The sequence below is a fragment of the Nicotiana attenuata genome, chromosome 7 (assembly GCF_001879085.1).
Source record: "Nicotiana attenuata strain UT chromosome 7, NIATTr2, whole genome shotgun sequence".
Classification (NCBI taxonomy): Eukaryota; Viridiplantae; Streptophyta; class Magnoliopsida; order Solanales; family Solanaceae; genus Nicotiana; species Nicotiana attenuata.
The window spans coordinates 55,080,250-55,097,831 of record NC_031995.1 but is presented as its reverse complement, the minus strand read 5'-3'; the positions used below and the strand labels follow the sequence as shown (position 1 = coordinate 55,097,831).

The window sequence follows — 17,582 nt, the reverse complement described above, 5'->3', positions numbered from 1 at the left end:
AGTTAGATTATGTTTTGAAATTCTAATGTAATTGTCAAATCTGGACAATAATTATTATACTAGAAAGCTAAAAGGCGGACTAAGTTTTTAGGATCGAATTAGCTAGGATAGTATATTTAATTAATTGATAGCTTCATCATAGCTCCTAACTGGTGTAGTTAATAATTTTTATAATATTTCTTGATTTATGTTAGTGTAAAGAATATCATTGTATATGCAAAAGTTTTGCGACGATGCAATTTTTCCACGAGAAATAAATTTATTTTCCATATTACACTTAAAAAATTAGATTACGTGTTCCACATCCCTTTGGTCTTGTATATTGACGTCTTAAACATATGAAGCAAAATTATCTTCAAAATCTTTTATTTGTATCTCCCGTACGACGCTTATTGTAAATATTTTTTTATGTGTGATATACTTATGGAAGAGTCAAAGAGTCATAGTGCTACATAATTAAGTTTATGTTGGTTTGTGCTTGTTTGTACACATCGATCGTATCTATATCTAACTAAATTTAGCTAATTATTTTTATTCGACAATTAAGTTTGAGCTTGTATTTTTCCTTTTAATATTATTTATATTACTTTAAAAGTTTGTATCAGCTAACATAGGATACACGTGCAACGCACGTATCCAGAAATTAGTATTAAGAAAAATGGGTAAATGACAATTTCTAGTGTGAAATTTTTTTTTAAAGAATAAAAAAGACGAACGACATTTCACTAAGGACTTTCGTGCTTTTAATATAGTTAAATAGATAAAATTTAAAGATAACCTTTGGACTCTGTAGCTTTTCAGGAATTTCTCTACCGGATCGGTAGACAGGGGCGGATCCACATACAGTGGAGTGGGTGCTCGAGCACCCATTGATCCCAGCTAGACAAGGATATGCTTGTACAGAAACTCTAAGAATTTTGACATATAATTGTGAAAGCACCCATTGAGCGAAAGCTACGGTGGGTGCGTTGGCAAAAGAAGTGGAAATCAAAGCTGCTGCTAGCTTTGAGGTCTTTAGTTCGATCCTTGCTTACAGCGCTGTTTTTATGAACTTTTGCTGATTCTTCTTTTACGTTTTATTCCCTTCTTGTTTCTTCTTTTACTCGCTGGCTTTGTTTCTTTAATTTCTTCAAAGCAGATCTTTTTTTTTCTTTTTTTTTTTTAGCAGACTTCCCCTTTTATTTTCCCATTGCTTACTTTGCCTTTTTTTTTCCTTGACTTTTTTTTTTTCTCATTAATCTAATTCATCGTGGAAGTAGAAGTAAAATAAAATATTTGCATTAACACTTTAACCATTAGCCTCCTCTTTAGTTTCATAATCAAAACGAGAAAAATCTCTTTCTCGCCGATTTGTCTTTAGCATGTGTAATGGAGCGAGCACCCATTACTTTAAAATCCTGGATCCGCCACTGTCGGTAGAGCTTGTGCTATATTTATTGTACCTATATGTTAATTATTCGCAAATACTATCCGATTGGCACGATTTTGTGCTTGTTCAATTGTTTATCAAATTTTACCAGATTGATGTAACTTTGTGTTATCTGCATTTGATCTACTAGATTACTAAGATATCCTGACCAAGTACTTGTTTGTTCTTCTTTTATTGACGAAAAAATTCCTTAACTAGAAAAAAAGAAGTATTCGGTCATGTTTGTATATATATTCAGAAAAGGGCTCTCATAAAGTGATAAAAGTGTAAAGTCTATTAAGCGATTGATGATTAATGTATGTTTTTCTAGCTAATGTTTAGTACGTACATGATGTATATATCCATTTTAGTGATTATTTCACGAGCTAAAATATTTCGGTTATTATTAATTCAATTCATCGATTGATAGGTTATGTATATCACTCTGTTTCTTTGAGCGACCTTAGAGCATATTAGCTTATTTCAGTAATTTAGATCGAAGTCTGGCCTTTGTTTTTATTTATTTATTTATTTATTTATTTATTTATAGATCATAGTGATTGATGATATCAAGAACACATCCTGTTTAGTATTTTCTGTTTTATATAACAGCAAAAATTAATTAATACCATCGTAAATGTGGCATTGCTGGTGGCAACTGTCAAACTTCTATAAATTTCTTCCAAAAAAAAAAAAAAAAGGTGAAGGCTAGCCCATAAACGCGGTTAGAATTTGGACTGAAGTAACATTTCAAAGATCAAAATAAAGCATTGGAATGTTGAACTCCATTGCCCACAAATTCAAAATAAATTTTTTTAAACAATATATAATTCAACAATAAAAAATAAAAATTGAGAAGAGTGTTGTATTTATATTTGAAAGACAAATGAGGTAAATCAACGAGAGATATTTTATATAAATTTTTGGCATAGATACTATATTGAAAAAATTAATGTTCAGCTTCTACTTCAGAAAATTGTAACTTCATCCCAACTGAAGGAAAATTGTCTCTTGTACTGCTTAAAAATAATTTTCTTTTTTCTTGGTCATATACCTCAAATCTCCCAATAAAAAGTATTTTTTTTAAAAATGTTTGAAGAATTAATCTAAATGCCCACCCACTCAATTGCTTAAACTAATATAACTCAAAAATATATAATATAAATAATAAATATATAATTTTTATATACCGACTAAGAAAAATAAACAGTTAAATCGGCTGGCTATTTTGTAAAGATTTCAAAATGCTTTTAGCTTCCAAAAACTTGACCAAACAAACTTATGGGTGTCTAACGGGCCGGGTCAGCCCATTTTCGGACCGGCCCAGACCGGTTAAAACCGAAACCGGCCCGGACCGGTAGAAGGGGGCCGGGTAGGGCTGGGTTAAAGGGGTAAGGGGGGTTGGTCCGTCTACTTAATTCCTACCGGTTAACCGGACCGGTCAAACCCGGTCAACGGTTTTTACTATTCAACCGGTTAACCGGCCCGGACCGGACCGGCCCAGACCGGTATAACAGCTAACTTAATTTTTCTTTTATTTTTTTTTAATAATGGGGCCTTTGAATTTACTCTTTTTTCGTTAATTTACTTGTTGTTAAATGTAAACCTTTCAATTTGTAAGTTTGAATTTTGAAATAAATGTAGCACTTGCAATTTATAAGTGCAATTTTTTCCCATCTTCATTGTATTCTTTATATTTTTACTTTATATTAATATAACTTGCAATAGTTATACAAAAAAAAAAAAAAATTACACTAACCCGGTCCGGCCCGGCCCCTTGTACCCGTAACCCTTACGGTTCATTTTTTTTACTCGGATGAACCCGAACCCGTTAAACCCGGTAAGCCCCAACCCGTAACCGGCCCGGACCGCAACCCGTACGGTTACTAAATTTTCCTACCCAACCGGACCCGGCCCGGCCCACCCGTTAGACACCCTTACAAACTATAAACCTAGATTGGGCCAATCCGCACCTCCACATGGGCCATCTAGCTGCATCGGACTCATGCAGAAGTCGTAACGCCGAAAGCTTTAAGTCACGTGCGGTATCTCTACTAAAATCACGTGATAATGATAGCCTCTTTGTTTCCGACTTCCTTCTAGTTATAATACTAAGTACTTGTTTGCCACTTACAGCGGTTTAACGATTATCGGAATTTACGAGGAGTTTGAGGTGGCTGAAAGCTGAATTCCTCTGCTCAAAAGTTCAGATTTTTCCCTTACTTCCGTAAGTCTCTTCTTCTCTCTGTTTTGCTGCTTTATGTACTAACTATTTGGAGATTTGTTTGTGAGATCGCATTGACCCTATCGATCTCTAGTTGTGGCCTGTGGGGTTATTAATTTTTGTTGATTCTGCAAATGGGTATTTGTTTCTCAAGAGAAAATGATTGTTTCTTGGATCAAATTATGTTTTTTTGGATGTTTGATCATTTTTTTGCTCATGTCCTTGTTATCTCACTGCTAAAGACAGATCCATGATTTCAAGTAAATTGGTAAAAACTATTGCTACATCCACCATCACTTTATGAGTACCTATTATTGTCTGTGTATTGGATGTGAAGTTATAGATTGTAGTCTCTTTATATGGTCTTCAACATTTAGAGTTGAGTTAGGTCTAAGGTTCATTCTTTTAACATGATATGACTCATCCCTTATGCTGAGTTTCCCAATGTTTGGTCCCATTTATGAAGGTGGAGTACGATGATCTCGTTGTATAAGAACAAAAGGTGATATCCAAAATTGTAATAATTATAGGGGTATCAAGTTGCTTAGTCATACTATGAAAGTTTGGGAGAGGGTGGTGGAGGTGAGGGTAAGGAGGACTGTGTAAGTTTCGGATTCATGCAGGACGTTCAACTACGAAAGCCAATCCACCTTGTCAGGAGGTTGGTGGAACAATATAGGGAAAGAAAGAAGTATTTGCATATGTTGTTTATCGACCTAGAGAAAGCATACGACAAGGTCCCATGGGAGGTTCTTTGGAGATGTTTGGAGGCTATAGGTATTCCTGTCGCGTATGCTAGGGTGACTAAAGACATGTATGATGGGGCTAATATCCAAGTGAGGACAGTGGAAGGTGACTCGAATCATTTTCTGGTTGCGATGGGGTTACACCAATGATCTGTGCTTAGCCCATTTTTATTTGCATTGGTGATGGATGCCATATTCAAGGGGAGGTGTCATGGTGTATGTTATTTGCAGATGACATAGTACTGATTAATGAAACACGAGGTGATGTTAATGACAAGTTGGAGGTTTGGAGACAGACCCTAAAGTCTAAAGGCTTCAAGTTGAGTAGGAGTAAGACCAAATACTTGGAGTGCAAGTTCAGCGACGCGACGGAGAGTGGACATGGACGTGAGGCTTGAGTCACAAGTCATCCCCAAGAGAGGAAGTTACAAGTATCTTGGGTCTGTTATCCAAGGGACTGGGGAGATGACGAGGATTTCACATATTGCATAGGGCGGGGTGGATGAAATGGAGGTTAGCGTCCGGCGTCTTGTGTGACAAAAATGTGCCACCAAAACTAAAAGAAAAGTTCTACAGACTGGTGGTTAGACCGACTACGTTGTGTGGGGCAGAGTGCTGGCCAGTCAAGAACTCCCATATTCAGATGATGAAAGTAGCAGAAATGGGGATGTTGAGATGGATGTGCGGGTATACTAGGTTGGATAAGATTAGGAATGAAGATATCTGGGTTAAAGTGAGTGCGACTCCCATAGAGAACAAGATGCCGAAGTGAGGCTTAGGTGATTTGGGCTTGTGAAGAGGAGAAACTTAGATGCCTCAGTAAGGAGGTGTGAGCGGTTGTTTGTGGTGTGGGTATGAGAAGAGGTAGAGGGCGCCAAAGAAGTATTGGGGAGAGGTAATCAGGTAGGACATGGTCTTCGTTATTACTACTTGTTGCTATTGCTTCCGGTTCTTAGATTGTTGTTATTATCTTTCTGGCCTTTGTGGTTGATATTGCTTGTTTCTGTTGTTGTTTTTCTACTTCTTGAGCCGAGGGTCCACCGGCAATAACATTTCTACCTCCTAAGAGTAGGGGTAAGGTCTGCGTATACACTACCCTCCCCAGACTCCACTTGTGGAACTTCACTGTGTTTGTTGTTGTTGTTGTTTCCCACTCTATGTCTGGTATCGGAATTGGAGCCCCGGCTAATCTGGATTTGCGTAAAAGCCCATTAAGGGGGGAAGCGCAAAGGCGGAGCCAGGATTTGAAGTTTATGAGCTCTGAACTTGCCACCGAACTCATAACACCTATTACTTACTGGATTCGTAATTAAATATTTATATATATTTAATGGATTTTCTAATACAAATATATTGTTTAAGAAAAAGTTACTGGGTTCATCCGAACCCATAGGTAATACTCTACCTCTGCCCTTGGAAATCGCTCTGGATTGTCAATGCTCGAGCCCGAGACTTTTGGTTAAATACGGAAAGATCCTATTCATCCCACCACAAACCTTGGTGGTGCCCCATTTTATCCATGCTTGAAATATCCAACACTGGGCGTGCTGGGATGTTAGACTTCAACATTGATTGTGAGGGTATGGACTATAGTATCTTTATATTGTCTTAGATTAACCATTAACCTCACTTGTTGAGCTAGTTTTCCAAGTTTAGTCCAAGGACCATCTTTTTAACAGATCGTTTGGTAGGAATTGAGTCAAGTCCAAGGTTCATTTTTTGAATAGAGTGTGATGGTGTGTACACAAAGGTGGGAGTGCCTCCACACCTGCTGTCCCCAATGCAGACCGGCTGTGCAGTGAGTGCATAAGTTTAAATGATTGAAACCTGAGAGCAGTGTTCAGGATTTCACGCATCAGTGTTAGTATGCAAGTCTCATTCTGTAAAATGCACAAACTAGGCTGTAGGGTGTCCTATCCACACTACAAACTAGTATTGCTTCATCACAAGTATGAACTTAAATAGAGTGCCATACGTTCAAACTAGTAATAATCACCCATGCGTAAAAAGCTGTGAAATTCTGTTCTTTAAATATTCACTTCTCTTCATTATAAACCATTATCTATGACTAAACAGTTCTGCAATTTCGACAAGGGAGAAAAAAATAAGATTTGTCTTCCCGTGGCCACCTTATCTTCTTTCTTCATGTAAATTGTGAATTATCCTTGGCTTATTAACTTGTCGCCTAAATTTTGAAGTGTTGTTAACCTAAAATTTCGGAGGGGGGTTTGTTTGAATCATGGCCCCGTGCTTTTTGAGGAAATTGGATAGATATGCTGGGATTTATTAGCCAGCAACTTTGACCTACTCTGCATGAGTAGGTATCTCTATGTTGTGCAAAGAAAAATATGCTAGTAGTATTTGTTGAGCTTACTCTTTTCTACAGCGTTGCTTACAAGTTACACCTATGCTTCTCCTAATATAAAATTTTAAATTCCTATTAATAAGAGAGAGAGAGAGAAAAACTTAACAGTCTCCAGTACAAGAGCAATTGCTGATTAGACAACAAATCAACAAGCATCGTAAACTCTGAGTCTTGTAAGCTGAATATTATTTGATTAGTTATCTTTTATATGCATGAATGATTTAAATAAGTGTGCTCTCAGTGTTTCTAAGAGGCAACATTTTTGTACTACGGTGGTGCCCGGGCCATATTGCGCACACCTTGACTATTTTACCGGGTACCTGTTACCTCTTACCAACACAAGTACCAGGTAACTCTGCCTAAACTGTTACCTCTTACCAACACAAGTACCAGGTAACTCTGCCCCTAAGGCTTAGGCTGATGGGAAGAACTCACCTAGTAAGCATCCAACTTTTCCCTGAGCCATCATAGTTATCCTCCCTCTTCATTGACTACTACTCCACACCCTTGGATACATAAGCAACAACATTTTCTAAAGGAAAAAAAGTTACTGTGGGCTGCTGCTTTTCTTTCAATCAGCAATAATTTTATTTGTGTGTCAATTTGTTGTTACGAGTAACATATTCAACCTTAAAGATAAATTTTAAACTCAAAAAGGATAAAGGAAGGATATAGCTTGGAATAAGGCTGGTGAGTTAAGACTCATTTTTCTGTGCCTGTGCATGGAAAGCAAACTTACTTTTAACAAAGGAAGACTTAGTAAATCAAATAGAGGAAAACTGCATTTATTCTCTTCTCCCTTAAAATATAAAGGAATTTCCCGTTGTGAAAATTAAACCTCCATCTGGATTCGGCTTTTCCTACAATCAGACAAAGACACAGCGCTTAAAATCTTAGGCTTCAGAATTTGAGCCTATGCACTTGAAATGTGCATCATAGAGATAGACTTGCTGGGATATGAAAAGTGTGCCAAACTGAACTGGTCTGTTTAAACTGCTAGTAAGAAATTCAAGCTAATTGAAATTATGTTATAAAGTGGATGGAAGAACCAGTAGCGAACTGGAATGAGTTGTAGGGAGGCTGAGATGTTTTGAAGACAAATACTACTATTTTCCTCTTAAAATTGCTTGGAGAGTTCCGATACAATTGTTTCGAGTCTGTTGGGTTCTGGAAACCGCTTATTTTCACTTTCAGTATGCTGTCTTTATCTCCACCAATCCAGTTCTCGAACAAACTAGAAGTTCAACTTGTAGCCCAAACTTGTGAAAACTTGGCCTGCTTATACCTGATAGGTCTCTGCATATACTTATTAAGGTTGAGCCCTGTAATGAGATGCTGCTAAGCATTTGGGTTGCCACTGGCTTCGATTTTGGTTTGTCATTGTTGTGCATGGCATCTCAAGGGAAAAGTTGGACGCTTACAACATTCAATATCCTTGCTGGTCATGACTAGTAATACATACATAATCAACTGAAACCGGAAAGTGAATGGCATAAAGAAGGTTTGAACTCTCTGGTACTATTGAAACCATCAGACTTTGTACTCATCCTCATGATACATGCGTATCTCTGTTTAGTGGAATGATTTTCTGTTAGATTATGGTTTGTCGTGTTAACATATTAGTTTACTTCAATTCATCAAACAATTCTATGTAGGTGCAGGGGTATGTCGACTATAAGCATTCCTTCAGGTTCTTTGCTCAAAGTTGCACCATCAATTAGATCCTCTGCCTTTACCAAGTCTCAATGCTCTTTGGGTTCTGTAAAGAGTATTTCTAAAGCATTTGGCTTGAAGTCATCGTCTTCCTTCAAAGTCTCTGCAATGGCAGCGTACAAGGTGAAACTGGTTGGGCCCGATGGTAACGAGACTGAAATTGAGGTCTCCGATGATCAATACATCCTCGATGCAGCAGAGGAAGCTGGAGTTGAGCTGCCCTATTCATGCAGGGCTGGATCTTGCTGTACATGTGCAGGCAAGTTGGTTTCTGGAACAGTCGATCAATCTGAAGGTGCATTTCTTGACGATGATCAAATGGAGAAGGGTTATTTGCTGACTTGTATTTCATACCCGAGATCTGACTGTGTTATTCATACACACAAGGAAGAAGAGCTCGTTTGAGCATGTTTGTTCATTTTGCTTCAAGTGGGGACCTTGAAAATTGAGAGTGGTACAATTGTGCCGTAGACGCGGAAAAGAAACAATAAGAAATAAATGAAGAAATTGGTATGCTGCCTCCCAGATGGAGATATTTGTGTCTGGTTTATAGCATAACTCATGTTGGGCTTATTGAACATGTGTGATGCTTTATTTATCAGAGTGTGGTGTTTGTTCCATTTGGGTTATCTTTTATTTATCAGACTTGAACAGGATATCAATCTTATGAAGATCATACCATATTTGGTGGTCATCTCAAGATTGTTCTTATGTCCTTGCCCCTGAAGGGCTTATACATTAGGGCTCTTTCTGTCCTAACATTTTGCTCATTTAAAAGCAAAATGGGGAAAAGAATAAACCAAAAGAACTCAAGAATTAATTAGGTTAAAGAAAACAAGATTTGGGCTTGCTTGTGAAATCTAAATATTGGTCTTGGATTTAGGGTTGCATGGAATCAGTCCATGATCATATTCCCTGCATTATAGTTTATGTGAACCTTTTTCGAATACAAGGGTTAAACTGACTAATTTTTTGTGTGAATTTGGATATTAAATTTTTTAATTTTTTTAAAATAAAATTTATATATTTAAAAACTATATAAAAAGTACTATAAGTCATACTCCCTCTGTTCTAGTTTATGTGAACCTATTTCTTTTTTGGTCCGTTCCAAAAAAAATGACCCATTTCTAGATTTGGAAACAATTTAGCTTAAACTTCCAACTCTACCCTTAATGAGAAGCTTTTATAAACACGCAAATACTCTGAATTCCTTTTCGAATTGTTTAGGACCACAAATTCTACAAGTCTTCATTTTTTCATAAACTCCGTGCCCAGTCAAACAAGTTTACATAAATTGGAACGGAGGGAATAATAGTTAATAATTCAGAATATTTTAAAAAAAATATTTCCAAAAACATGTGGTAAAAAGTCGTATCTAACTCCCCAAATAATAACATTATTATATAAAGTAGAACATAGGGAGTATTTCAATAATACCGGTTTGCCTATCCGGATTTGAAATAGCAATGAAATAATAAGGACGTGTTTGAGTAGTATTTCAAGTGAAATAATAGTAATAGTACAAATTTGCTGGTGAAATTCACGTTGTACATAAAACTCAACTCAACTCAACTTTAACTATTCTTTTTCAATTTCAACGTTGTGTACTCTACTTAAACTGTGACTCATTTCTTTTCAATTCAAAAGCAGCAAAAGGCCTAACCCCTTTATGTTGTCATCTCCACTCAAAGGGTGGCTTGCTATTGCATTCAAAATCGCGTTGAAATTTGGTTATGTTTTGATTGCTCGTTACACATTTTTCATGACTTGATCGTGCATTTTATTATTGGCACTAATTCATATGCAAATCATTTTTGGTGTTTGGTTGACCATAAAGTTTCAAAGAATGGAGTGAGATATGATAGTAGTGTTATAATGGACGTAAGTAGTAATGTTTTATAATATTGTTCACATATTGATTGTAACAAGTGAATAAAAGAAGCTAATTATAGAAGAAAAATGATAATATCAGGAAAAACATTTACGGAAAAATATTTTACATACCAACATAGTTGAAAACAGGAAGAAAATAAAGGGGACAAAGAGAAAAAAAGACTATTTTACACATAGTGAAGTGACCCTGTAACCTTCTATTATCTTCTACTTAATTGGTTGTTTCCAAAGGCCAAACTAGGATTTTTAGTTTATAGGTTTTGAACCATAATATTTTTTTAATTACTGAGTTCTAAATTCGTTTTTTCTACATATTCAATAAATTTTTTAACACAAATACAAAATTTGACTCAAAGCTATTAAATTCTGCCAAATCCATAAGCATAAGGTTGACTCCGCCCCTAATTGTTTCCACCTTTCCTAATTAGAAAAATAAATTGGTATATCATGACTGATGCTACGACTGACAGTGTAAATTATACGAGTAGGACATTAGGCTTTTTGTGTAAGCATAAACACTAATTTATCAGGATCTTGAACATGATAATCTTACACAAAATCGTTACAGAAAACATACCTGAAGCGGAAGCCATTATCGTGAAGCGGAAGCGTTAATCGAAAATTGGTTTCTCGCTCCTTGCCCTAGCTTTCGTTATCGCCAACTTTAGTGATGGAAGAGAGAAAATAAAATACGGTAACCCTAATGGGTGGGGAGAGGACCAATTTATAGAGGTTCTCACTTAATCCTGTACGTCCATCAAGTAATCGATCAGACAGATGAGATTTGCTCATTAATTAAAGATTAATTATGGGCCTCAAAACCTATTGTGCCACATACACGTAGGAAAAAATAACTTACATTCTCCCACTTGGCCCAATAATCACATAATATTTAATATAGGAACATTAGTTGCGCATAAACATATCTCTTCTATAATGTCCATCATAAATACATAATACGATAAACTACTAAATGTGAGTTATGGCGGCTATATATAATTTGTCTACATATTCCCTTCCATATACTACAGTATTAGCAACTCATCGTACCAGGTCCATAAACTATAAAATATTATGGTCCACAATAATGTCTCGTTAAACTTATCTTGTAATATCTCAAAACAATAATGTGTACACCATTATGAGGAACAAGAAATCACTAATGTATATCAGAAACATATATGAGCTCAGAGTGTCAAAACATCATAAATACATCAATCATAAATACAGCCAAGACCATTTTATGTACATGTTCTTTAAATATCAGTGGCTGTAAACCTTTCGTTAACGGATCTGCAATCATGAGATCTATGATCTATCATTGTGATATTTCTATTCCTATCACATAGGATGGCTCACCCATATCTTTCATTTCAAAATTTTTAGAGAGAAAATCTTTAGTCTCACGCAATATGCCTAATTCATTAGCAGCAAGTAGAATATCATCAACATATAAACTTCCTCCTCGAGGTCTCCATTAAGAAAGGCAGTTTTCACATCCATTTGGTGTAACTCTAAATCATAATGAGCCGCCAAAGCCATAATAATTCTTAACGAGTCTTTCTTTGAGACCGGTGAAAAGGTCTCCATATAATCAGTGCCTCCTTTCTGAGTATAACACTTGGCAACAAGTCTGGCTTTGTATCGTTCAATATTTCCATTTGAATCGCGTTTGGTCTTAAAGATCCATCTACACCCGATTCTTTTAGAACTTTCTAGCAATTCAACAAGATCCCAAACTTTATTGTATTCCATGGATTTTAACTCTTCCTTCATGGCATCAATCCATTTGTCAGACTCATTACTTTCTATGGCTTATGAAAATGAAACTGTATCCTTATTAAGACCAATGTCAAAATCTGACTCTTGCAAATAAACCACGTAATCATCCGAAATAGCCGATTTTCTAACTCTTTGAGATTTTCTTAATGGCATCTCTTGTGGTTCTTTTGCGTCAGATATTTGTGAGTTTGTTTCTTCATGAAGTGTTTCATCCAAATATTGCTCGATGTTGTCACAATGTTCTTCAACAACTGGAACAATATTTGATATTTGTGTGGAAGTAGGCACATTCGTGGGTAATAGAATATTGACCCTCACCTCTTTTATTTCCACACTTTGCTTTTCAACACTCCCACTAACTTCACCATTCTCAATGAATCTTGCATTACCGGGTTTCAACAATTCTCATACTATGATTTGGACAGTAAAACACATACCCTTTAGATTTCTCTGGGTAACCATTAAAGTAACAACTTACTGTTCGAGAATCTAATTTCTTTTCTTGTGGATAATAAACTCTAGCTTCCGTTGGGTAACCCCAAACATGCAGGTGACTTAAACTAGGTTTCCTTTCTGTCCACAGTTCAAAATGGATCTTTGGAACTGCCTTACTAGGAACCCTATTTAATAAATATACAGCGGTTTTAAGAGAATACATCCACAATGATTTGGGTAATGAGGAATTACTTATCATGCTCCTAACCATATCCATAAGTGTTCGATTACGCCTTTCTGTAACACCGTTTTGTTGAGGTGTTCTTGGCATAGTATACTGTGCACATATGCCATGTTCCTCGAGGAACTTTGAAAATGGACCTGGACATTATCCTGATTCATTATATTTTCCATAATATTCACCACATCTAATTGCCTCGAGGACCTAATGATTTTCACCTTTTTATCTAATTGCCTTTCAACCTCATTAACAAACACTTTGAGAGCATCTGTTGCTTGAGATTTTTCTTTCAGCAAATAGATATATCCGTAACGTGAAAAGTCATCGATAAAAATGAAAAATATTTTTCTCCACCAAAAGATGGAACATCAAAGGGTTCACTAATATTGGTGTGTATAATTTCAAGAAGTCGGGTGCTTCTTGTGGCACCTTTCTTACTATGCTTGGTTTGCTTTTCCTTAATGCAATCCAAACATATAGTAAAGATCAGTAAAATTTAGATTCGGAAGAATCTCATTCTTTACTAATCTTTCTAACCTTTCTTTGGATATATGACCCAAACGTCTATGCCACAAGTAAGCAGAACTTTCATCTAGTGAACTACGTTTAATTCCAACATTATTTTGAACAGTAAGAAGGGATTCAGAAAACCAATATCGAGTTTCAACTTATATAAACCATCACTAAGAAAATCATAACCATAAAAAATAGCATTCTTATACAAATTGAAACATCCATTTCCAAACTTTAAATCAAATCCAGAAACATCAAGTCTTGAAAGAGAAATCAAATTCCTAGAAATCGAAGGTACATAAAGAGTCTGTAATAGATCAAGGTGTTGGACCAAGATCAGTTGAAGTTTTGAAGAATGACAAACGAACTCAGTGAAGGACCAGGTTCATCTAAGGAGACACAGTTGTTATGGCCCATACACATGAGATGCACGTGAAGAAGATAAGTCCTTGAGATCAAGCAGCAATATCTTGATGAATATCTTCTGAACTGATCGAAAAGATTGCATATAGGATAAGGAGTTGAAGTCTCCTTATGAAAAGAGAATTATATCCGGATCAAGAATATGGATTAGGAGTTAGAGTTGTTCTTGGACTCGAATTGTCAAAGGATCCACAATTCGAGTTCTTATCAAACTCTGATTACTAACTCTATAAATATAACGATTGTTCTCTTTTACAGGTAGTTGCACATAAGCAGAAGTTAAGCATATTTGAGAGCAAAAAGATCAAGTCTGATTTGCAAGCAGCATATGCGAGATACAAGTGTGCACGTCTGAAGCTACATGAACTAAGATAGAAGAACCAGTTTCATCATTGTGTTTATTCTAAGTTTAGTTCAATTGTAGTAGGTTTTCATATTGTACCTTTCAGCTTTATCTAGAAGCAATTGTAATAGGTATATTGAGTATTCAAGTTAGAGTTAACTTGAAAGTGTCGCAACAGTTGAGGCTGTGTGCTACATTGGGATTAGAGTTAATCCTTAGGTTTACAAAGAGTTTTGTAAATGCAGTTTTTGGCTCAGTGATTTTAGTGGAGTTTGGGAAAAATCCTACTGAGTAGTAGGTCGTGGTTTTTTCACCTTTTGAGCCAGGTGTTTTCCACGTAAAATCTCTGTGTTCTTTATTTTATGTACTTTTAATTCCGCAAACAGTAGTAATAAGTACACCTAGAAGAACCAGGTCCTTCCAGAAGCAGTTTAAGCGAAAAATTGAGTACCACACAAATCACCCCCCCTCTTGTGTGGTATTGACGTTTATAACATCAATTGGTATCAGAGCGGGTTATCCTTGAAGAGGTTAACACCTTAGGAAAAGATCAACATGAGTGCACCACCTGGGAATTGGGAAGGGCAATCCACTGCCAGGCCTCCTCTCTTCAATGGCCTCTACTACTCCTGGTGGAAAAACAGAATGAGGGACCATATAATGGGCGAAGACTATGAGCTTTGGGATATCATCACTGATGGTCCTTTAGCCACAACCAAGAAGAATGCTGAAGGAGTGGATGTTCCAAAGACAAGAGTAGATTGTACTGCTGAAGATCTAAGGAAATGGGAGAAAAATGCAAAAGCCAAGAAATGGTTAGTGTGTGGACTTGGTCCTGATGAGTACAGCAGGATTCAAGGCTGTACTACTGCCAAGGAGATTTGGGACACTTTACAAGTGGCTCATGAAGGAACACCTCAGGTGAAGAGGTCAAGAGGAACACTGCTGTATTCTCAATATGAGAATTTTACTATGAAGGATGGAGAAACTATCCAAGAAATGTATACCAGGTTCACTACACTGACAAATGAACTTGAGTCTCTTGGAAGGATTATCCTGGAAGAAGACAAGGTGGAGAAGATTCTAACTAGAGTTCTGCCAATCTCCTGGGAAAGCAAAATCACTGCCATTCAGGAATCCAAGAACATTGCTACTTTAAAGTTGGATGAACTGATTGGAAATCTCACTGCCTATGAATTGAGAAGGCAAACAATGAAGATGGATGCTCCAAAGAAAGAAAGAAGTCTGGCTCTCAGAATTTCAGAAGGATCAGATCTTGAAGATGATGAAATGGCTATGATAACCAGAGATTTCAAGAAATATCTTATGAGAGGAAAGGGTGCTTCAAAAGGAACAACATTCAGCAAACCGAGGGCTCCTGAGAAACAAACCAATGAGGGGTGTTACAAGTGTGGGAAGACTGATCACCACATCAGAAACTGCCCTCAATGGGAGATTGAATGGAAGAAAGAAAGAGCTGAAAGAAGAAACAGGAAGAAGGAACAGGTTCAACCAAAAAGAAACAAAGGTTCAACTAAGGCTATGGTTGCTGCTTGGGGAGAAACATCAGATGAGGACTCTGAAGATGAAGCTGAGGAGGATCAAGCTCTAATGGCCATCGGAGAATCAGAAGATGAACAGGAGGTAAGTATTCTACACCTTAAAGAAAAGATTAAGTTCTTGTCTAAAGAAAAACTGGCTGATCTGCTGATGGACTTCATAGATGAGTCTGAAATAATAAACAGTGAGAAGGATGTTCTGTCTAAGGAATGTGTTATCCTAGAAGAAAAATGTAAAAGGTTAGAGTCTAGGGCTGATGAGAGTGACAACACAAATACTGAGTTGAAGAACCAGGTTCATCAACTTGAAAATAAGATTCTAGAACTTAGATCTGAAAATATTAAACTGAAATTAGGGACAGGAAAGAAAAGGGCTGATCAATCATTTCTCACCCTAGAAGAAAATCTAGGAAAAATGAAAGATGAACTGTACAAGAAAGATGAATTGATTAAAGTCCTAAAAGAAGATTTAGGAAAGGTAAAGCATGAACTAGACAGAACATGCAAATGGAACAAGGCTTCTGATGCACTCTCCTGGCTGCAAGAACATCATAGTAGCAACAAGAGAGGACTTGGATTTGGGACACAAGCTCCAAAATGGGATCCCAAAAACAAGTATCTCACACTTCCTGAGAATAAGATCTGCACACACTGTGGTAATACTGGCCATTACAAAAATGAATGTAATGCAAGAGAAAAGGCCAGTCAAAAGAACAAAGCCTTTGTTCAAGAAAAGCACAAACTGCCTGGTTGGGCAAAGAAAAATTTAATTCATCCTTTTGCCCATAGAAAGGGACCCAAACTAGTTTGGGTTCCTAAGACTAACCCATGATTTCTTTTTGCAGGACCAAGTGAAGGGAAGTAGCCAAATATGGTACATGGATAGTGGCTGCTCAAAACATATGACTGGTAACAAGAACCAGTTCCTTTCACTTGAGAACCTAAAAGGAGGTAATGTCTCCTTTGGAAATGGAAAGAAAGGTGAGATCATTGGTGTTGGAAAGGTAGGAAAGACAGACTCTCATTCCATTGAGAATGTCTATTTGATAGATGGCTTAAAATATAGCCTGATAAGTGTGTCACAACTGTGTGACAGAGGTAACCTTGTGGCTTTCACTTCCACAAAATGTTTTGTGATTAGCCTTACTACTGACAAGATTGTTTTGCAGGGAAGGAGAGTTAACAATATTTACATTGTAGATCTGTCAACTCTCTCTGAAAATGAACTAACTTGCTTGAGTGTGTTAATTAATGATCCCCTCCTTTGGCACAAAAGACTTGGCCATGCCAGTCTAAATCAATTGAACAAATTAGTCTCCAAGGACTTGGTGATAGGGTTACCTAATATCAAGTTCAAGGAAGACAAAGTTTGTGAGGCATGTGCAAGGGGGAAGCAGGTAAGGTCATCCTTCAAACCTAAGAAAATGGTAAGTACGTCCAAGACGTTGGAACTGGTTCATATGGATCTTTGTGGTCCAATGAGAACCATGAGCAGAGGTGGTAAAAGATATGTAATGGTGCTTGTTGATGATTATTCTAGATTTACCTGGGTATTGTTTCTAACTTCTAAAGATGAAGCATTTGAAATGTTCACTGCTTTTATTAGAAAAACCCAGAAACAATTAGGAAATCAACTTGCATCCAGTAGGTCTGATCATGGAACTGAATTTGAAAATGCACAGTTTGCTAAACTTTGTGATGAAAATGGAATAGATCATAATTTTTCTGCCCCTAGGACTCCTCAGCAAAATGGGGTAGTTGAAAGGAAGAACAGAACCCTTGAGGATATGGCAAGGACCATGCTACTTTCCAGTAAACTACCTCATAGCTTCTGGGCAGAGGCTATAAACACTGCTTGTTATATAATAAATAGATGCATGACTAGACCTCTTGTAGAGAAAACTCCCTATGAGTTACTTAAAGGGAGAAAACCAAAC

At 36.8% G+C, this 17,582-nt stretch overlaps 1 protein-coding gene across 2 annotated transcripts; it reads left to right on the top strand.

Moving 5' to 3' along the window:
- LOC109229129 (ferredoxin, root R-B2-like) lies at positions 3,493-9,150 on the top strand. 2 transcript variants are annotated; one of them, XM_019394463.1, is made up of 2 exons: positions 3,493-3,635; positions 8,405-9,150. In XM_019394463.1, exon 2 carries the CDS (start codon positions 8,409-8,411, stop codon positions 8,859-8,861), a length of 453 nt encoding a protein of 150 aa, XP_019250008.1. In that variant the 5' UTR covers positions 3,493-3,635; positions 8,405-8,408; the 3' UTR covers positions 8,862-9,150. The 2 variants fall into 2 exon arrangements, with proteins under 2 accessions (XP_019250008.1, XP_019250006.1); XM_019394461.1 differs by having other exon boundaries at positions 3,494-3,635; positions 8,399-9,150.